Source organism: Corella eumyota, chromosome 5, assembly GCF_963082875.1.
Source record: "Corella eumyota chromosome 5, kaCorEumy4.1, whole genome shotgun sequence".
NCBI lineage: Eukaryota > Metazoa > Chordata > Ascidiacea > Phlebobranchia > Corellidae > Corella > Corella eumyota.
Window position 1 is genome coordinate 12,898,774 of NC_137494.1, and position 21,632 is coordinate 12,920,405.

General features: G+C 30.3%; 4 protein-coding genes across 5 annotated transcripts; 2 read left to right on the forward strand and 2 right to left on the reverse strand.

The window, feature by feature from the left end:
• Window positions 1-45: 45 nt before the first annotated feature.
• LOC145753520 (acid-sensing ion channel 1-like) lies at window positions 46-3,374 on the reverse strand. The gene is made up of 9 exons (XM_082569924.1): window positions 3,145-3,374; window positions 2,672-2,839; window positions 2,203-2,358; window positions 1,814-1,935; window positions 1,458-1,657; window positions 1,111-1,312; window positions 564-696; window positions 236-367; window positions 46-154 (listed from the first exon to the last, which is right to left on the reverse strand). Exons 1-9 carry the CDS (start codon window positions 3,372-3,374, stop codon window positions 46-48), a joined length of 1,452 nt encoding a protein of 483 aa, XP_082426050.1.
• A 1,289-nt stretch (window positions 3,375-4,663) lies between these two features.
• LOC145753521 (acid-sensing ion channel 1-like) lies at window positions 4,664-7,875 on the reverse strand. Its single transcript, XM_082569925.1, has 9 exons — window positions 7,646-7,875; window positions 7,205-7,372; window positions 6,664-6,819; window positions 6,337-6,458; window positions 5,947-6,146; window positions 5,547-5,748; window positions 5,219-5,351; window positions 4,891-5,022; window positions 4,664-4,772 (listed from the first exon to the last, which is right to left on the reverse strand). The coding sequence occupies exons 1-9, from the start codon at window positions 7,873-7,875 to the stop codon at window positions 4,664-4,666; spliced, it is 1,452 nt and encodes a 483-aa protein (XP_082426051.1).
• A 3,230-nt stretch (window positions 7,876-11,105) lies between these two features.
• Window positions 11,106-13,736, forward strand: LOC145752281 (PAX3- and PAX7-binding protein 1-like). Its single transcript, XM_082568539.1, has one exon. The coding sequence runs from the start codon at window positions 11,164-11,166 to the stop codon at window positions 13,513-13,515; it is 2,352 nt and encodes a 783-aa protein (XP_082424665.1). The 5' UTR covers window positions 11,106-11,163; the 3' UTR covers window positions 13,516-13,736.
• Window positions 13,737-13,781: 45 nt separating this feature from the next.
• Window positions 13,782-21,626, forward strand: LOC145753810 (DNA helicase MCM8-like). 2 transcript variants are annotated; one of them, XM_082570256.1, is made up of 17 exons: window positions 13,782-13,917; window positions 14,432-14,597; window positions 14,740-14,917; window positions 15,130-15,241; window positions 15,497-15,593; window positions 16,133-16,333; window positions 16,610-16,724; window positions 16,823-16,942; window positions 17,206-17,351; window positions 17,906-18,123; window positions 18,543-18,722; window positions 19,200-19,349; window positions 19,702-19,807; window positions 20,163-20,300; window positions 20,395-20,519; window positions 20,905-21,073; window positions 21,266-21,626. In XM_082570256.1, the coding sequence occupies exons 1-17, from the start codon at window positions 13,838-13,840 to the stop codon at window positions 21,428-21,430; spliced, it is 2,466 nt and encodes an 821-aa protein (XP_082426382.1). In that variant the 5' UTR covers window positions 13,782-13,837; the 3' UTR covers window positions 21,431-21,626. The 2 variants fall into 2 exon arrangements, with proteins under 2 accessions (XP_082426382.1, XP_082426383.1); XM_082570257.1 differs by lacking the exon at window positions 21,266-21,626 and adding an exon at window positions 20,642-20,718 and having other exon boundaries at window positions 20,905-21,057.
• Window positions 21,627-21,632: the final 6 nt, after the last annotated feature.

Sequence of the window (21,632 nt, forward strand, 5' to 3'; positions counted from 1 at the left end):
AAGATTTTTTTTTTTATTTACAAAATCAATTTTTTTTAAAGTTTTTTAAACTGGTGGTCGAATTTTGCTTTCCCGTTTAAGGTAGAATTTTCTGGCAGCCCAGAGCCAAAAAATCTGGAAAGAAAAGTCCACGAATTCTACAATCGTAGCAAAGCTAAAAAGCACAAAAAATAAAGTATAGCCTACTGATAAATGTACTTGCCTTAGCTTAGAACTCGTTTTAACCATTTACTACCTGCAGCCTAGGAACAGTCCAGCACCACCTCCTATATCACAAAGTAATCTCTCAAACGTATAAATTGGTACCTCCTCTTTTTCAGTAAACTGTAAGTTTCCGTAAAATACGCGAAGTTGCACAGCATCTCTTCTTCAAAAAATGTTCCTTTATTATTTTGTTTTAGGCTATATTGCCCAGTTATATCTTAGTATTTTGCTAAATAATGACTGACAATATTACGAGTCTAGTAGCAGGAAAACAGCAAGTATAAATAATAAGGGCTTGTAGCCTAAAACGTTTTTTTTTCGTTAACAGAAGTTAAAGCTTTAATAGTTTTCGTACTTACGCTATATTTATATTTGTTGCTTTTAAAAATTCCCTTGAAAAGCCTTCTGACAGTCCCGTGTTAGTTACATGTACTTCGTATTCCGTGTAAGCACAGTCAGTCGGACAGTTGCAAGATTGTAGATCAAACAAATCTGTTTAAAATAAATACAAATTGTACATTTTTTAAACACTGTAGGAAAACGCATACAGCCTAAAAACATTTATGCCCATAAGTTTACTTTTACACCACGTTAGAAAATTTTCTATATACCTTGCCCTGCCCTAACTTTAACCGCTTAGTTATTATCGTGGTTTATTAAGATTTTTTTTTTAGGTTTATTAAGATTTTTTACAAAGTTAGGCGCCATTTAGTGTTTTTTTTATTTGTTAACAAAGAAGTATAAATGCAACCAAAGCTAGTATTTAAAGACCAGCCTCAAATATTCGAATTAGGTCAAGAAGGTGGATTTTACGACAGGGTCATTTCAAAAAATCGATATTTTTCTATAGATCAAGAGGTACTGTCAATGGTAAAATGTTAACAAAAGTAAATATATATCTATAACCTTGTTTGCCGTAATATTGTAAGATTAGGCAGTTATGTAGCTCCTTGAAAGTACAGACTTTTGCATTGCCAGGCATGTGTGGGTATTTACAGCCACATAAATGTTCGGTGTAGTTTGCTTGGCATTCAAAAATACATTTTTCAGACGAGTAGGTGTCGTGGTATTTTAAAACTTTGCTTCCACATTGACCGTGCGGCGGTGGCTAAAAATAAGTAAAAAAGCGTAAGTGCTAAAGTTGTAGTAACTTATTTTTTAGACTGTATTTAAAAGCAGTTATCAAACCCAAGCTTAGAAGGCCTCATAAGGTAAACGTTTTAAAAAAGCTTATGGTAATCAGAGTTTTATACCAGTAGCTTGACTTCTTTTCTTTCAATAATCACTTCAGTAGAAATACCCTTTAAGATCGAAAATCCGATATCTTTCATAGCATCTGGTCTGGTACCTGGCCTATGTACAGCTACACGAAAACCACCATAAACAGCATATGGGCCATTGGTCCATTCATTAGCATCCAATAATATTGCAATGTCTAGCCCAGCTGATTGTCCTAAACATAGCAATGTTTTTTAAAATTGTTTTTGTTCATTATTTTATGTTAAAACTTTATCTAAAAAATTTGACAATAAAGGCCTTGGTTCAATTTTAAAAGTAGGTGGTATAAAGTTATTCTACGTCAAAAACTTTAATATGTTGAAAAGTTTACCTCTTGCAACTTGATATCGAACACTCTCTAAATTTATTGGGTCATAAGTTTTACAAATACCAAAGTCGGTAAGGGTAGAATGTAAGATGCTGAAATTGCAATAAACACCACCAAAAAAGCATCTAAAACAAAATATTTTTTCTCCCAGATTTGTTTAAACGTTGGGCATATAATAATTTTATTTATCTTCGAGATTTTAGTACTATAGACGTTGTTAAAATATTATAATAGGTTGTTAATTATATACATACAGATGGCCTAATTTAATGTTTTTTTGCTGGGTTTAACAACATCATGTGATGTTTTTATGTAAAAGGGGGCTTTGAGAAAGTCTAACTTATAATTTTATTTTAAAATTCAATTGTTAACATATAATAGCTTATAGTTACCCGAGAAGCTCATAATCATATGCTTTCTCATAATAAAACTTGGTCAAATTATAATGGTCAAAATCACTTAAATTAAGAGTAAGATCAGGAAAAGACCCCCATCCGTCAAAAGCTCTTAAGACCAATTTTTCTTCAAGAGTAGTCATCTTACTTTTCCTTTTAAATATTTAAGAAAAAATTACTTTTTTTAACTAATATTTTTGAAATATATAACAATTATTGCACCACATTAGGACAATTAATGTTAATATTAAGACCGTTTTATCGAATCACATTAATAATTTATGTTTTTAATATTCGTACCAACAGGTGTCACAGGTGATAACCTTGTTTTTTCATCAAAATTTAAAAAAATAATGTTTTTGAAGAGCTTGTTTTAAAGTTAATTTTAAATGCTACTTACTCAAGGACTCCACGTACTATACATAGTTAATATACACATTATTATCTTTTTTTAACTTTTACTTACTGAAAAATGTTATAGTTGCAAATGGTTACTGCTGGGAATTCACTTTTTTCTTCGTAAGTAGTAGAAGTGTCGATTCGTGATGGGTAAGTGTAATATACTTGCAAGGTTTTAGTTAAAACGTAAGTGCAGTAACTCATTGCAAGTACGATTAGCACGAACCAAACTGTCCTAAAATGATTTTTTTTACGTAAAAAGGCAAACTTTAAAGTCTTTTTTATAAATATGTTAACCCAACCCAGTCTCAAGCTGTACTTGGCTTTTAGGGATATTATTAATTATATTGCTTAATTATTAAATGCTTATTGATTATTAGGCTGTCAGTAGTTTGTAGCGCCTTTAAAGGTGCCATGGCTTGGAAATAGTAGAGATCGAACCAAGGGCCTTAGATATTAAAACCAAGTGTTTTAAACTCTTTCAATTATCGATAAAAAAAGATGTTTTAATAGAGTGGGTAAAAAAGTTTATTTTTGAACCTTCTAAATTTGGTAGCATCTTGTGTAAACACGTGCCTTATTCCATGCATTGTCGAGCTTTCTGTAAAGGCCAGCGCCTTAAGTGACAACGCAAGGTTCGCCACATTTTTTTCACTTTTTAAATCTTGTTTTAATTCCTTCGTGGTGTTTTTTAACCAGTTTACTCCATTATCTTTATTTTGTTCTTCACTTTCTAAATCAATGATTGTCATTTTTGCAGCAGATAACATTGTTTAGTTTTATTATTAGCCTAATTAGTAAATATTTTACTTTTTAAAAAATAATAGACATAATATTTTTAACATAGCATCTAAATTTTTAAGTTATTTTTATATATTTTGATCTTTGATGAGGTTAGGTCGACTTTACGACCAAAACATAGAGTAACGTTTGTTACCACGGCCCAATCTCTAGTTAACCTTGTTAACCTATTTGTTCTTGTTATCAAACTAATAATTCTCAAATTTCAAAATTAAAAAAAATGAAATTTCGAAACTCATACATTTCTTATAAAGCAAGACCACAATAACCACATTTATTGTAATCGTAAATATAACATATTATTACGTTTTACATTGTGGCAAGGCCCCAAACAAGACTTAAATTATTAATAATTTTAAACAGGACTGAATATCAACCCATTCTTTTTTATTTCTATTATTTTCCCAATTTTGTAAAAAACAGCATCACGTGACATTTTAAATAATCACGTGGTCCCTTTTTTCGTAAATATTAGTCACGTGAGCTGTCTTTTGATTAAATTTTAATAAGGCTTTAAATTAGGTTTTAAAGAAAATTAGGTTAAAAACGTTTAGGTCAAATTTAAAAACCCTTTTTGATGTGTATATATACCCAAATATTTATTTATTTTGGGCATGAGAATTTTTCTTATATTTTAACGCATTTTTGATATCCTTTTTCAGTAAAAAGTTTAAATAAAATCTTTGCCTGTAAGCTTAGAACTTTTAAGAAAAACCTGCCAAATTTTATAAATGCAGTTTATTAAAATCTACATCAATATTAGTGCAAACAAAAGTAAAACCCGAAAAGAAATAATTTTAAGCTTTAGGTTTATGTGATAGAATATTTACATTTATGAGAAAAATATAAATGAATACTGTCTAAAATATGAAATGGTCCAAATGTAATAAATTTAACAATATTCTAATTTTTATATAAACACATTTTTAGAAAACTTTCTGTGTATAATTTATTTTATAAATTTAGTTTATTTTGGTGGGAAAAGAAAAATGTGTTAAAAGGTATGTTATATTATTTTAATAACCTTACCTATTGTGTTTATAAGTCATTATAATAAAATTAATTTTTTTAAACTTTTAAATGACCAAGTTTTGCATAGCAGCTAATTAAAGCAATTTACTGAATAATTTTTCCTTAAAAATTTCCTTTAATTGCAAGATATTTTTAAACGGCAAATTGTGCTAACTTATCAGGTTTAGTAGTAAACTTAAACGAAATTTCTTTTTTTTTATTTACAAAATCAATTTAAAAAAGAATTTTAAACTGGTGGTCGAATTCTGCTTTCCCGTTTGAGGTAAAATTTCCTAGCAGCCCAGAGCCAAAAAATCTGGAACGAAAAATCCAAGAATTCTACAATCGTAGCAAAGCTAAAAAGTAAAAAAAAATATGGTTTAAAATTCAGTATACTAAATAAGTGTACCTGCCCTAGCTTAGAATCTGTTTAAAGTCTTTACGTAGGTTGGGTAAACTTTTAATCTAACCTACCTACAGCCTAAGAACAGTCCAGCACCACCTCCTATATCGCACAGTAATCTCTCAAACGTATAAATCGGTACCTCCTCTTTTTCAGTAAACTGTAAGTTACTGTAAAATACCCGAATTTGTACAGCATCCCTTCTTTAAAAAATGTTCCTTTAATATTTTGTTTTAGGCTATATTTCTCAGTTACGTCTTAGTATTTTGTTAAATAATGACTGACAATATAACTGGTCTAGTGGCACGAAAACAGCCAGTATAAATTTTTTTTTTGGCCTTGTAGTCACATTTTTTTTTGTGAACAGTATTTAAAGCAGTAAATAATCTTCCTACTTACGCTATATCTATGTTTGTTGCTTTTAGAAATTCCCTTGAAAATCCTTCTGACAGTCCCGTGTTAGTTACATGTACTTCATATTCCGTGTAAGCACAATCGGTCGGACAGTTGCAAGATTGTAGATCAAATAAATCTAAGACAAATTTAATTATTAATTTTTTTAAACAAGTTAGAAAAACATTATTTAACCTGTTTGAATTTTTGTCCACATAGTTACTTTTACACCACGTTACGGGTCTATGCCCTTGCCCTGGGCCAACTTTTACCGGTATTCTCACCTCTAGTCACAGGTTAAATTAAAACATTATTATTTTAATATTCTTATCACCTTTTCTGTTAAAAGTTAGTAAGGTTAAACAGTTGTTTAGCTCCTTGAAAGTACATACTTTTGCACTTCCTGGCATATGAGGAAATTTACAACCACATAAAGATTCGGTGTAATTTGTTTGGCATTCAAAAATACATTTTTCGGACGAGTAGGTGTCGTGGTATTTTAAAACTTTGCTTCCACATTGACCGTGCGGCGGTGGCTAAAAATAAACAAAAAAGTTTTAGTGCTAGAATTGTAGTAACTTGAAGCTTTAACGTTTTTTTCGAATTTTCAAGACTTTAGGCGCTAATATTCAAAAGCAGTTAATCTAACCTAAGATTAGGGTAGACCGATCTTTAAAAAAGGCTCATAAAGTACCCAAAGCCTTAACACCAATACGTTATACTGCGTTTTTTACCAGTAGCTTGACTTCTTTTCTTTCTATAATCACTTCAGTAGAAAGCCCCTTTAAGACTGAAAACCCGATATCTTTCATAGCATCTGGTCTGGTACCTGGTCTATGTACAGCTACACGAAAACCACCATAAACAGCATATGGACCATTGGTCCATTCATTAGCATCTATTAATATCCCGATGTCTAGACCAGCAGATGTCCCTTAAAAATAAAATATTAGCAAATTTGTACCTCGATAAAACATAAGAGTGTTTTTAATATTGTTTTTTTTTTGTAAAAAAAAATAATGAAAGTTCTTATTCTTAATATTGACTCATTTTGTTTTGTTAGTTTAACATGTTTTTTATACAATAGATTTTTGTAAATAAATTTTACTTATTAAAATGTTTACCCTTTGCAACTTGGTATCGAACGCTTTCCAAATCTACTGGGTCATAAGTTTTACAAATGCCGAAGTCAGTGAGGGTAGAATGTAAGATACTGAAATTGCAAAATACACCACCAAAAAAGCACCTGAAATGATATTTATTTATTAAAAAAATTATTGAGTAAAAGAGGCTTTTAATTTGTGTAAAACAGGTGGCGTAATTTTAACGTTTTTGCTGGGTTTAAACAATATTCTATGATATTTTTTATTGTAAAATGGGTTTTGAGAAAACCTAATTTTTGTTACCCTAATTTAAAATTCAATTGTTATTATATAATAGCTACTATTCACCCGAGAAGATCGTAATCATATGCTTTCTCATAGTAAAACTGGGTCAAATTGTAGTGGTCAAAATCACTCAAATTGAGGTTGGTGTTACGAAAAGACCCCCATCCGTCAAAAGCCCTTAAGACAAGTTTTTCTTCAAGTGGGGTCATCTTACTTTTTCTGTAAAATATTTTGAAGGCTTGAAAAGTTAATCTTTTTTTTTCATTTATAATATATATAAAACCTATTGCGCCATATCAAGGAAATTAATAGTAAAAATATTATAGAATCACATAAATAATTTACGTTTTAATATTTGTAAAAAAAACAGGTGTTTTCTGAAGTTACAATAAGAATATTGTTCAAATGTAATGTGAATGGAATATTGTGTTTTCAATTGAAGTCCAATATATACAATGTATTTTGGGGTCTTTTTTTTATATAGTATGCTTCTTATCAAAGAACGCTACGTAGTAAAGTTGAATCCGAACTTAAAACCATATTTGCAATAACTATACTACCCCACGCCAACAATACATAACCATTCTCTTTAACTTTTACTTACTGAAAAATGTTGTAGTTGCAAATGGTTACTGCTGGGAATTCACTTTTTTCTTCGTAAGTAGTAGAAGTGTCGATTCGTGATGGATAAGTGTAATATACTTGCAAGGTTTTGGTTAAAACGTAAGTGCAGTAACTCATTGCAAGTACGATTAGCACAAACCAAACTGTCCTAATAAAAAAGAATAAAGGGTGACTTCTTTTTTTAATGTTATAGGTTTTGTATTTAAATGACCAAATAAATATTTTTTTTAATATAGTATTATTTTTCGTGTTGAAAGGCTTCACAGTCTTAACATATAGAGTAACATTAGTTACCCTGACCCAGTTTCGGTTGTTTTTGGCTTTTTGAGATATTATTAATTATAAATGTCTAATTTTTCAGCCTAAAGTATTTTAAAAGTTTTGTGTTTATAAAAAAAATAAATACAAAAATTGTGTTAACCTTCTAAATTTGGTAGCATCTTGTGTAAACACGTGTCTTATTCCATGCATTGTCGTGCTTTCTGTAAACTCCAACGCCTTAAGTGACAACGCAAGGCTTGCCACATTTTTTTCACTTTTCAAATCTTGTTTAAAATCTGATGTTGTATTTTTCAACCAGTTATCTGAATTCTTTTCGTTTTTTTCTTCACTCTCTAAGTCAATTATTGTCATTTTTGCAGCAGATAGCATTGTAATTAATTAGTCTAATAAGGGAATTTTTAAAAAAATAAATAACACATAACAACCTTAACATCTAAATAATTAACCCTTTTTAGAAAAATTTATCTTTGATGTGGGAAGGTTGACTTTACAACCAAAACATAAAGTAACATTTATTATCTTGACCCAATGTCAAGTTAACCTTGCACTATATGAATAATATTGGTTTATTAATATTTATAACATGTTTGTTATTTTTTATTTATTAATATTATTAATCTAATAATTGGCACAAAATGTTAAGTTTATATTAACGTTTTTAACAAATATATAATTCCGACTACAATTATAAAAGTATTTTAAATAACCATAAAAAATGGTATTCTAATAAAAATAAATATAACTTTATTTAAACTTATAACAACATTCAAGGTACCTAAATTAAATTTTATTATTCTTATTTTTAAATTAAAATTCGTTTGAACTTCAAATTTTTTAGAACTAAATTTTTTTTTAAACTATATTTTTTTTCGAATTTTTAAAACTAACTTTTTGAAACTTATAAATTTCCTTATAAAGTTATACGACAATTTCTACATCTATTATAATTCCAAATATAACATATCATTACGTTTTATATTGTATAGATAGCTTTAAATTATTAATAATTCTAAACAGGACATTAAACCATTCTTTATTGAATTCTATTATTTTCTAAATTTTGTAAAAAACACCATCACGTGAAAATTTCGAATAAAAAACCTATTGTTCGTAAATATTGATCACGTGACCTGTCTTTTGATTAAATTTTAATAAAGCTTTGAACTAGTTTTAAAAAAACATGGATAAAAGCGTTTATGTCAATTTATAAAGCTCTTTTTTTGATAGTCGATTTTATTTTTTTATATTAAAAATTTATTTACAATTTTTTTCTTAAATATTTAAAAAAAAAAGAATTTTTTAAATGGTATTTTATTTTTAAACAAAAAAATTTATTTACAATGACTTAAAAAATTATTCGGATACAAAATATGAAAAAAAAGTAAAAAGTAAAAAAAGTTTTGCAATAATTTAAAAGCACATTAAACATAGAAAAAATGTTGAATTAAACACAAAATAATAAAAAAAATTAAAAGAACTAAATCCTTCAAATAATTATAATAAAATTTTACAAAACATTATTTTTTGCACTTTCTTTACTAGTAATTACTTTATTACAACTAAATTACGTTTTCAATTGTGACGTCATGGTACTATCCATGACGTCATAAAATTTTGTTTACATTTCGCTTTCCTCAGATTCTGATTTGTTTTCTCGAATTTTCTGCGATTTTTTGAGGCGTGGGTGACTGTTACCGTTAGGTGGGGCTGTGACGTGATTTGAGATCGGGTATTGGTTGTAAACAGCCACTTCTGGGTCTCTGGGAACATTTCCGGGTACCATTTTAGTGTTCATATGTGGTTGACCGTAATAGCCATTTGGTACAGCATGTTGTTGGGGCATTATGTTAGAAGCGCCGTGATCCATCTGTATTTCAGTGTAGTAATTCTTAGCATTCCCGTTTCTTGATGGTGCTGTAGCGCCAGCGTATGATCTAGCTCTATTATAAGACGAAATATATTCCTCCTCGTCCGAGCTTAATTCAGATGCCAGCAACGGTTTCTTATCCTTTGATTTTTCACTACTTTCACTGCTTTGACAGCACACATAGAAAAAGAAAACAAGTAGAAACAACCCTACTAACGGTACTGCCATGTAAACCCAACCATAGTCGTTTAAGTCAGGCAAAACTGAGGTACTGTCTTCATTTACAGGCGTACAGCCTTCGTGGATTTCACCAGTAGTTAGCCAGTACTTCCAGCAGTAGTAAATGGGCGGCATGTCTTGTTGGATATGGACATCTGGTGGCGCATCGTTATCTGTTTTCATACTTCACAACTAATATTTAGGTAGTTTATATTGGTTATCTAGCTGTAAAAAGTATATGTTAATAGATAATATATTGTTAATTTACTTGATAATAGTCTAACTTTATTTTAAAGTTAACTTTGGGCTTATTAAACTACTGTTAAATTAATAAAACTAAAAAAACTTTATGTTTATTATCAATTTTTTAAAAATAAACTTTTTAAGTTATAACTTCTCTTACGCCTAGAGTATTATAAAAAAAATACTGAATTTTACTTAATATTACAGGTACTAACTACGTTACCTAAGTTAGCAAACAGAAAAAAGCTTGCTTTATGATAAGACTTTTATATTAGCTTAGTAAGTACAATAATTGTCTCATAAAACCAACAGCATGCCCCTTTGACAAATATTTAACCTGTCTTTATTAAAATTAATAGAGTCTTTTATTCACAGTTTTTGGTACAAAATATTGATTATGGTCCAGTTATAATTCCAATGCATGTTTTTGTTGTTGGCTTTTGCAATCTGGCACAACAAATTTTCCCCGCTCTGTGTAGAATAATCTTTTAATTCGCTTTGTTAATATAGGCCCCAAAGAAGTCATGACGTTACATATTGGTATCCCGCGATTTTTGCGGTATTGAGAATTGGTTAAAGTTTTATGGTAGAAATATTTTAAAATAACTTTAAAATTTTGTTTTTTAAATGTGTTTATTAAATAAAATGGACATCTTGTAAAAATTATAAACCCGCCGCTAGCAGTAAGCTATAAAATGAACAAAACACAATATAAATAAACGATAAAATTAAATAAAAAACTAATTTTGTGTTAAAAATTAGATTTATATCTTATTTAATATATTTAATTAAACAATTAATCAAACTATTGTGTATTTCTTTACTGCCCTGATACACATAGTCATTTTCGCTTTCAATCTAACCGCGGGGGTCTAGCTCACATGGTAGAGCGCGCGCTTAGCATGCGCGAGGTACCGGGATCGATGCCCGGGTCCTCCAAATTTTGTTAAGCATTTTTTAATTTTATTTTGAAAGCAAATTAATATTTCAAATATTTTATTTCTGTATTATAACTGCTTCAGACGTTCATTGCAATAAGGCATTAATATCAAAAAACTTAAAAAAAAAATCTTACACACGACAAAATTAATAACATTTCGGTCATTACACTTGTTCCCACGATTTTATCACGATTTCCTGCAAAAAGTATTTTTAAATAATTAGTAAAAAGTAGTTTAATTTATTCAACTAAACTAATATTTAGAATATTTGTTAAACCAAAAACAAAATATAAACTTTTTTTTTACGTTTTTTTAATGTTTAAGTTATTTTTAGGTATTAGTAACAACTTTTAGGAATAACTGAATAAGTTAAACTATTTCTAAATCATGTTTAAAAAAAGTGGAAAACAGAATATTAGGAGACGGAAGGACACAGATGACAATGAAGATAATCAGAATAATGACCCTGTTACACAAATCCAAGCACAAAACTCAAAAAAAGAAAAATCTAAGAAAGAAAAAACGTCTAAAAAACCCTCGCTGCTAAGTTTTGGAGATGATGAAGAGGAATTGACGATTAAAGTTAAAAAGTCTTCAAGAAGCAAAAGAATTGCAAAACAGATCAAAAAACAGACTTTAGAAGAAAAAGAAGGCAACAGTACGACAAAAACAACTGAAATAAAACAGAAACTCAGTACAAAACCTGTAGAAAAAGAAAATACGGAGATTAAACATACTTTTCGCCCGAAAAATTCAGCAAGTAATGGTACAAATAATTTCAATCAAACCTCGTTTACAAAACTAAACTCCGGATCGATTCCAACTCCATCGATGATCCACGCAGCACGGAAGCAAAGAGAAATGCTCCGGAAATTTGGATCAGAGTATATTCCGATCAACGATGCAGACACTGTGATTCAGAGTCGAGAAAAGAACTCAAGATTAATTCGAGAAGACGATAACGACAACTCAAGTGACGAAGATGCTGTTGTTGCGATGAAAGGGATCATGAAGTCCTCATCAGATAAAAAAATGTATGTCCCAACAGAAGAGGAAGATAGAAACGAGGATGCAGAAGAAGAGCCTAATGATGAGGAGGTGGATCGTTGGGAAGAGGAGGTGATCCGGAAGGGAATTAGCTCCCAGCAGGTCCAAAGCAACGCTGTCAATCAAAACAATGTAAATTATGGGACTTATAACTATAATCACTACAACACAACTGCTACACAACAAATAATAAACACTCAATACTCAGCAGTAAACACTAACCAAAATGCTACGTTCGAATCTGTAAAAGAAAGGCTTCAATCTCAGTTAGCTGCGCTTAAAGAGGCAAACCAAAATCACCATTCTGAGCTTGACCAATTAATTTTTGACCGAAGCGAATGTGAACATATTTCAAACCATTTAAACAACCCCAAATTACTTTCTGGAGATTACCAATTCTATCAAGAAATGAAACAATACGTTCTAGATCTTTTCGGCTGTTTACGTGAAAAAGTTTTAGTAATTAGCTATCTCGAGCAAAGTGCTTTAAAGCTATGGAAAGCGAGAACGACTCGGCTAATTTCACGGAGAATTCTTGATGTTCGGGATGAGTCAGCACAAAGTAGTGTGACTTTTTCGCTGAGTAATAATCAAGATCAGGAAATGGTTAAACGAACTAGGGAAAGAGAAGCAAGGCGGACACGAAGACGCGCGGAGCGACAAATTAAAGAAAGGAACATTGCTCACTATGATGGAACGTCGACTGATGACGAAGAGACAACTATGGACCTTGCTCACTTCGACACAGAAATTGAGAAAATTAATTTATCCTCGAAAAATGTTTTTGAAGATGTCGTCGAAGATTTTTGCGATTTTAACGAAATTTTGAAACATTTTTCAGACTGGAGGGACCAACATTGGTCTACATATAATGATGCTTATATTGCTCTTTGTATTCCAAAGATTCTTGTACCATTTGTAAGACATGGTTTAATTTTATGGAATCCAATTATATCAGACCAACCAAATTTCGAGGATTCTGATTGGTTTAAAATTTTGGCCGAGTTTGGGTTAAAATTGAATAACGAAAATATTCCAGACGAAGAATTAGCTTCGGATGATAGCAAAATTCTACAAAGCGTTGTAGAAAAAGTATTTTTATTAAAACTAACATTGTTAATTGAAAATTCATGGGACCCCTTATCAGAAAAACAAACTATAAGACTAGTCTCGATTTTAAATCATCTAATAAAGGACTACTCATTTTTTACTATCGAAAATTCCCAATTCAAAGCGCTAATCCAAGTTTTATGCAAACGCTTACAAAGTAGCCTAGACAACGATGTTTTTATCCCTCTACTGCCCCCTAGTGGACAACAGGACGCAGCAAGCTTGTTCTTAGAGCGGCAGACCTGGAGTTGCATTAAACTGTTTAAAAACATTATGATGTTGAACAATATATTATCGTATTCTATTCTATGTGAAATGGCATTTGACTCTTTATTAAACAGATATATTATGCTTGCCTTACAGACTTCAGTTATGAACGAATCATGTCTATACAAATGTAAAGAAATTGTTTTTGCAATACCCGAGGCATGGTTTAAGACCCAAGACTCGATTTCCACACATTTAAAATCGCTTGTAAAATTTCTTGCGCATTTTGGAGAAAATGTGAGAAACTCAAAAAATGTGAACCGTAAAGTTTTGGTTAAAGAAATAAGTAATCTTTTAAATATGCTTGACACTTAATTTTTTTGTTATATAAGCTTTAAAAATAATTTATTTTTCAACATAAAAGTGTAAAATTTTGGTTGAACTAATATTTTAAGTTAAAAATATATTTTTTTTAATTGCTGTTCTTTTATTATATTAAAGCACTGTTGATGTGTACTCATAATAACTTGAAAAAAAATTTGCCCATTTTTTAATTTAATATGTAATTTTTGTTTTTACTAAATTAAATTCTTTAAAAAATTCCAATAAATTTTTTCACAATACTTTTGCTTTTTCTAAATAGATTACAGAGTTTCTGAGTATTTTAAATATAGGGTAGTCAAAAAAAATAATAAGAATGTCAGGACATAGTAAACCTGGCCCATCAAATAAAAACGGAAAAGCTCCTAAAAAGAAAAATAACTGGTATAAACAAAGGTAGATATATTTTGTATTTTTTTGAGTAATTTCAATATAAAAAATTGGAATTAAATAGTACTAATATTTTGGTTTAATTCCCACTTCTTGCATGTTAAAGTGTCTTTAAATAAAGCAAATATAAAATAATTAAAGACTAAAAAATACCATTATAAGGCCTCAGTCTGAATTTGTAAACAAAGCGTGGTGTAGTGTTAGGAACACTTGCTACATAAGACATGGGGTCGTGGGTTCAATTTCCACTGCTCTCCTGCTGTAGTGCCTTAAGTAAGGCGCTATAAACGGTATAAACTCCTACTGAGCCAGCACTTAATCAGCAGCCTAATTATTGGGCAATTATAATCTCTGCCACAGGCAACCCGAGACTGGGTCGGAGTAACTGATGTCACTCTAAGTTTAACTCACGCATTCGGCTTTCCCACATCGAGGATAAAGATATATTCCACATCGAGGATAAAGATAAATTTTTTATTACAAAAACAATTTATTCATTTTACACAAATTATTTTTGTAGAGCAAAGTTTGCAAACTATGGTGGCCCTCAGCTAGTATCAGATGTTCCTCAAATTAACATAGGACCTCAATATAATACTGCAAGATTTTGTCCATATAAGGCATGGAAACATTACTTTCCTATGGAGGAATATGAACAAGACTCCGAAACAGTAAAAAAAATTAAGGTGCTATTTTTTTTTAAACAGATTTTATTTTTAAATGATTGCTTTATTTGTGGAAAACTTAAAATAAATAAGGTACACTAGATCTTGGGTTTGATTTCCATTCTTGGCTTATATAAATTTAAATGTTTTTTTTTATTTTTAGTTGTTTGAAACTTGCATGCCTTTGTTGTTCAAATACTATGAGCTAAACGATGTGGCCACACGAGGCAGTATAGCCATCGATTGCAAAGAATTGGCAGCAATTCCGAAAATAATGAAAATATTTCCGAATATTTTGGAAATAATTAAAGATGATCCAGAAACAATTATTGCTTGTTTAGGTATATAAATAAAGTTTAATTTTAGAAGTCCAACTTTACAGCCGAATAGCATCAATTTTATTACCCAAACTAACTCTTAAAATGCCCTTTTAGTATGATGTATAGTTGAACTATTGAGATTAAATTTAATATTGCTTTTTACATACACCAAAAAGCAGTCCTTTATTTATTTTTTGCAAAATTTTACCTTTATTTTTTGTTTTTAATTAAAGGCATAGCAGCTCACCAATATGTGGTAAAAAGTTATCAACAATTAGCTGCTAGATCCGCAAACCAATCACAATCCAATGGTATTAACTCACTAGCGGATGTATCTGTAATAAGGTAATTTTACCACTTTCTGCTCCTTTTATTTATGTTAATTTTACCACTTTTCTGCTCCTTTTAAGGCCGGTCCATGATGTAGTAGTTCGAACGACTTTATTACATGAGGTCCTTGGTTTAATTCCTGCTGCTTTTATGCTGTAGTGGTCTTCAGTAAAGCATCTTTAACAGCACTATTAATGTATTACTACAATATATTTACACACTATTATAAAATTGATAAAAATAAAATGAATTTTAAAATTTTATTTTTAGGGCTCGTTTATATAATTACGAACCACTGACTTCTCTTAAACATTTGAAAGCAAGAAGTGTTGGAAAATTTGTGACAATTAAAGGAACCCTAGTTAAGGTAAAAATGTAAATAATTTCAAGATTTTTCACAAAGTATTTAGTGCAGAACTTTGTCATTAATTTTTTATATGTTAATTTTACTAAACAACGCTATGCCACATTTGGCATCGAAGTACTAATTGTTTTTAAAAGCATTTTGCTTTACTACATGAGGTCCTGGGTTTGATCCCTACTGATCTCATGCTGTACCCCCCCTTTAAACTAAATGTGGAAAGGTAGAATGCGCAACCTAAACATAGAGTAACATCAGTTATTCCGACCCAGTCTTGAGTTGCCTTTGGAAGTTTGGGATATTATAGATAATAATTGCCCGGTAATTATGCTGCTGATTAAGTGCTGGCTCAGCAGGATTTTATGTCATTTATAGCGTCTTACTCAAGGGCGCTACAGCATGAGAGCAGTGGGGATTAAACCCACGACCTCATGGTGGTGTGGCAGTTGTTCTTACCACTACACCATGCTGATGGTTAAGTTTGGCTGTAAAGTAAACCTTTTCACATTGAGGATAAAAAAATATTTTTTATCATTTTTCTTTAGGTCAGCAATGTGAAACCCTTATGCACAGCAATGGCTTTCAAATGCACCACTTGTGGTTGTATACAAGCGTTACTACTTATCAACTATAACTATGCCCTTCCATCTAAATGTATAGCACCTAGATGTAAAGGTCATAGTTTTGAGCCACAGAGAAATCACCCTTTGACTGAGATAACAGACTGGCAACTTGTGAAATTACAGGTATATTGTCTTTCTATACTATTTTGTAACAAAATGACGGTATTGTACTGACTATCACTAGATAGGGTCTAGAGTTCAATTCCCACTGCTCCCTTTTATATTTAATAATATCCCAATCTGCCAAAGTCGATTCAAAACTGGGTCGGGGTAACTTATATTGCTCTATGTTTAGGTTGTTAAGTCAACCTTTCCACATCGAGGATAAATAAATATAAAAAAATCACTTTTTTTAGCATTTTTTAAAATATTTTTTTGATTCTATTTTTAATTTTTTAGGAAATAGTCTCGGAGGAGCAGAGAGAAGCGGGGAGGATGCCAAGAACTGTGGAGATCGAACTCACTCGTGATCTTAGCGACTCTGCATCACCAGGAGATGTTGTCACGGTAACAGGTAAAATTTTTTTCTGCAACTTAAAAAATTGGTTTTCAGAAATTTAAAATATTTTTTTTTTTTTTACAAAATAAAATTTATTTTGAATTTTGAAATAGGAATCGTCAGAGTCAAGAAATTTGAAGATAATAAATGGAAGAAAGGAAAAGATAAATGTATGTACTTGCTCCATATTGAGGGAAATCATGTCAGTAATTCAAGATCTAAATCTATCAAAGGTAATTTGATTAACTGGTTATGTGAAGGCGCTAAGCTTCACCACATGAGGTCTGGGGTTCAATCCCCAGTGCTTGCCACTTTTATTAAAAGTTAAAAATAATAAAAAATAATTGATTATGAAAATTTTTAGTAAATAAATTCAAACTGTTTATAATTATTGATATATAACTGTATTTCAAAATTTATTTTTTCGGTTTTGTATTTTTGGTAATACTTTTTTTAAATAAAAATTTTTTTATTTTTTTATTTACCTATTTTACAGATTGTAGGGAGAATAAACAGGATCATTTATTAGATTTTAGCGACAAAGACTTAGCTGGAATCGAAGAAATTAAAAAACAAGACGATATTTTTTCACTACTTTCTTGCTCACTTTGTCCAACTATATATGGTCAAGATATGGTTAAGGTAAAACTTATTTAAAATTATAGTTAGGTCTATTTTAATGAGCGCTTTGGCATTGGAGCAGTAAGAATCAAACCCTGGACCACATGTAGTAATGCCCAGTGCTTAGAACTACTGTTGCCGTTGGCTTAAAGCATAAATTTAAATGTTTTTTGGCAGTTTAGAATAGTTTTTCAAACTCATTCTTATGTTTTTTCTTTAAAGCTTTTTTATTTTTTTATTCTTGATGAAAGAGTAACTTTTACGACCTAAACATGGAGTAACATCAGTTACCCCAACCCAGTCTTAAGTTGACTTTGGCAGTTTGGGATATTATCGATTATAATTCCCTGATAATTAAGCTGCTGGTTTAGTACTGGCTTAGCAGAAGTTCAAACTGTTTATAGCGCCTTACTCAAGTGTACTTTAGCAGAACAGCAGTGGGGATCAAACCCGGGACCTTATGTAGTGAAGCAAAGTGTTCTAAACACTACACTGCTGCCATTAATTTTTAAATGCCAGTTATATTAACCAATAACCAATTTTAAATGTTTAAATTTTTTCTTTAAATATTTTAGGCTGGTTTGTTACTCTCACTATTTGGTGGTAACCAACAAAATGAAGAAGACAACAGTGACACAATATCGGTTCGGGGAAACTCTCATGTTTTACTGGTGGGTGACCCGGGGCTGGGAAAAAGTCAGTTGTTGCAAGCTGTCAGCAGGTTGGCCCCTCGTGGGGTGTATGTTTGTGGGAATGCCTCGTCGAATAGTGGGTTAACTGTCACCCTATCAAGGTAAAAAAAAAAATTTTTTTAATTTTAGTTTTGAAATTTTTTTGATGAAAAAGTTTTTAATATTAATTAAAAAAATCAAATTAACAGTAAAAAATCAGTTTTTTGTGTCCTGAAAGCAGCGGTAATCAAACCCAGTACCTTATGTTATTTGTAGTGCCACAGTTCTAAATTTTCAAATAAATAATAGATAAAAAATCTTTTTTTTTAAATCAAAAATTTATATATAAAAAAAATCTATATATAACTTAGTAAATGATTATCATAAATGCATCCAATTTAAAGGCCTATAAAATAAATGAAATTGCAGTTCTTAATGCTTAAGTAAACAATTAAGAGCAAATATTAGTTAAGAGTTGCAACCATAATACAACAATTAAAAAAAATCCAATAGCAAATCCTAAAACCAAAAATTGTTTTAGAGACACTGGGTCAGGTGATACCACATTAGAAGCTGGGGCACTAGTGTTAGCTGATCAAGGAATTTGTTGTATTGATGAGTTCGATAAAATGAGTTCTCAACATCAAGCATTACTTGAAGCCATGGAACAACAATGTATTAGTATTGCAAAAGCTGGAATAGTATGCAGTATGCCCGCAAGGTAAGATTTTTAAAGATAGATTGTGTACTGGGAATCTGTACATCTTGGGTTTGATTCCCACTGCTTTCATTTTTAGCATTTTATGTAAGAATATTATAGTGCTAACACTAGTTGACTTTAAACAGCATACGCAGGTGAAATTTAAGCAATTTAGGCGACTTTTTGTAATAGTATTTTACTGTTCAAGTTAAGTTTGATCCCCACTGCTTCCATGCTGTGGCAACCTTAAGTAAGGTGCTATAAACAGTATGAAATCCTGTTGAGCCAAAAACCAATCAACAGGCTAATTATCGAGCAAATATTTAATCTATAACATCCCAAACTGTCAAAATTTACTTAAAACTAGGTTGGGTTAACAAATGGTACCCTATGTTAAGGGTATAAAGTCGTCCTTTTCGAAACAATATAAATGAATACAAAATCTTGGTTTTAATATTTCAAACTATCAATGTAAACATTAAAATTCTATTTTATTAGATGTTCTATAGTAGCTGCTGCAAATCCAGTAGGGGGGCATTACGACAAATCAAAAACCGTGTCAGAAAATTTAAAAATGGGGGGAGCTTTATTATCCAGATTTGATCTTGTTTATATTTTATTGGATACACCAAACCAGCAGCGTGATAAGTCAGTTTTAAAGTTTTTTAAAAAATACTTTGGCAAAATTCTTTTATAGATTTTTTTAGACTATTGTGTTATTTATGTTGTAGGTAACCCTGCTCTGATGTTGAAGCGCCCTTGAGTAAGGCACTTTAAGCAGTAATAACTCCTGCTAAGCCAGTCCTTAACTAGCAGCTTATAATTACAATGCAAATATAATTTATAATACCCCTTTTATAATAGGGGTAACTAATGTTACTCAATGTTTAGGTCGGGAGTTCGATCTTTCACATTGAGGATAAATAAATATTAAAAAAATATTTTTTCTTTTTATTATTTCTATATCGTGGATGATTGATTGTAATTGTTGTTGTTTTAGATTGTTGTCAGATCATGTTATGTCGATGCACACAGGAAGAAAGAAAAAAGATTTAACCAATCAGCTTGCACTTGCTTTTAACCAATCAGAAGCTCCAGCTGCTAAGGTAAAAAAAAATATTTTGACTTTATTTTTTTTCATTTTTTAGATGATTATACTTTTAATTTTAGTACTAATAGTGGTTAAAACAGTAGCCTCTACTACATGAGATCCTGGGTTCAATCCCCCCTGCTTTATGTTGTAGTACTTTAAGTAAGGCATTGTTAACAGTATAGTCTCCTTTTAAACTAAAAAAAATTACCACATAAATAATTGGCCAACAATAAATAATAAGATTCTAAACTGCTAAAGTCAACTTAAGACCAGTTTAGGATGGCAAATGGTACTCTATGTTAAGGCTGTGAAGTTGACCCTCCAATATCAAGAATAAATAATTACAAAAAGGTTTTTAAAATTTTCAGGGTACACTTAAAAAGAAATTGATGTCTTATGCTAATGATAAGAACTGTGATCCAGTCCCTCATTATTTGGTTTGGAAATATATCGCATTTGCTCGCAAGAATAAAAACAAAGTAACTTTAACTAAGGAGGCATGCCAGGTAAGTTTTTATTGTTATGTTTAAAGATTTTTTTTTTAATTATTTTTTTAAATTGGATTTTTTTAAATTTTAAAGTAATTTTTTTTTGACTCAGGTTTTAAAAGATTTTTATCTCGAGTTGAGGCAAAAAGGTCATGAGTCTGACTCCACTCCAATTACAACTCGACAACTTGAGTCAATGAAACGATTAACAGAGGCAAGATGTAAAGTTGAAATGAGGTAAAATCTTCATCATTTTGTAAATTAAAATTCTTAAATCATCACTTGCCTATTCTGAGGTTCTATGTTTGATTCCCATTGACTGCTATTATTTTTTTTTTTTTTCAAAGATTTTTATTTAGGAAAGTAATGAAGTCATTCTATGGTCTATGGTTTAATTCTTTCTACTTTTATTTCAAACCTATTGGCTATAACCGGGGTAAAATACTGACTATTTTTCTATGCTTTCTAAGAACATTTAAAAATAATAAAATACATGAAAGATTTAAATACTAATTAAGCTGTTTTAAAAAATCAAGCTGTTATAATAAAAACCATCAATTTAGACATATAAAAAGGCTTTTTTGAATAAAACCTAAATATAAGAAAGAAATGATGTTTTTAGGACTTCTGCTACTGCTAATGATGCTAGTGACGTTGTTGAAATAATGAGACATTGTTTGTACGACACTTTAACCAATGAGGTCAATGACCTGGAGTTTGAAAGGTCATTTCTGGGGTCAGGGGTCAGCAAGAGAAGCAAAGTCAAAAAGTTAATTGCAGCATTAAACAAGGTAATTTTTAAATTCAATATTAGAAAAATTCTGAAAAAAACAACTATTTAGAAATATCTTTTAATGTACAATAATTTAAAATCAAGCGGTGAGAATTGAACCCATGACCTCATGTAGTGATGCCAAGTATCCTTGACCTAATTATAGTGCTCAAGATTTATTATTAAAACCTAATTTTTTGTTTTTTTAAAGGTCCAGTCACAAAAAGGTAGTAACATGTTTACTACGAATGAGATACGAAGTGTTGCGGAGAAAATAAATATTGAATTAACTTCTGTATCTGACTTAATTGATACTTTAAATAATCAGGGGTTTTTACTCAAATCTGGGGCAAATATGTATAAGCTACAAACCTGAATTAGAGAAAAAAACAATTTATTTTTGTATTTTTTCTTGTGTTAATTTTGACATTTTTTTATTTGTTTTTTTCACTGCCATTTTTTGCAATTTTCTGTATTTTTTACTAGAATAATATTGCCTTTTTATCGGTGTTTTTTGTTTTTATTTGTTTATTTCTTTCATTTTCTTAAACATTTTTTGTGTTTTTTTTAGATTATTT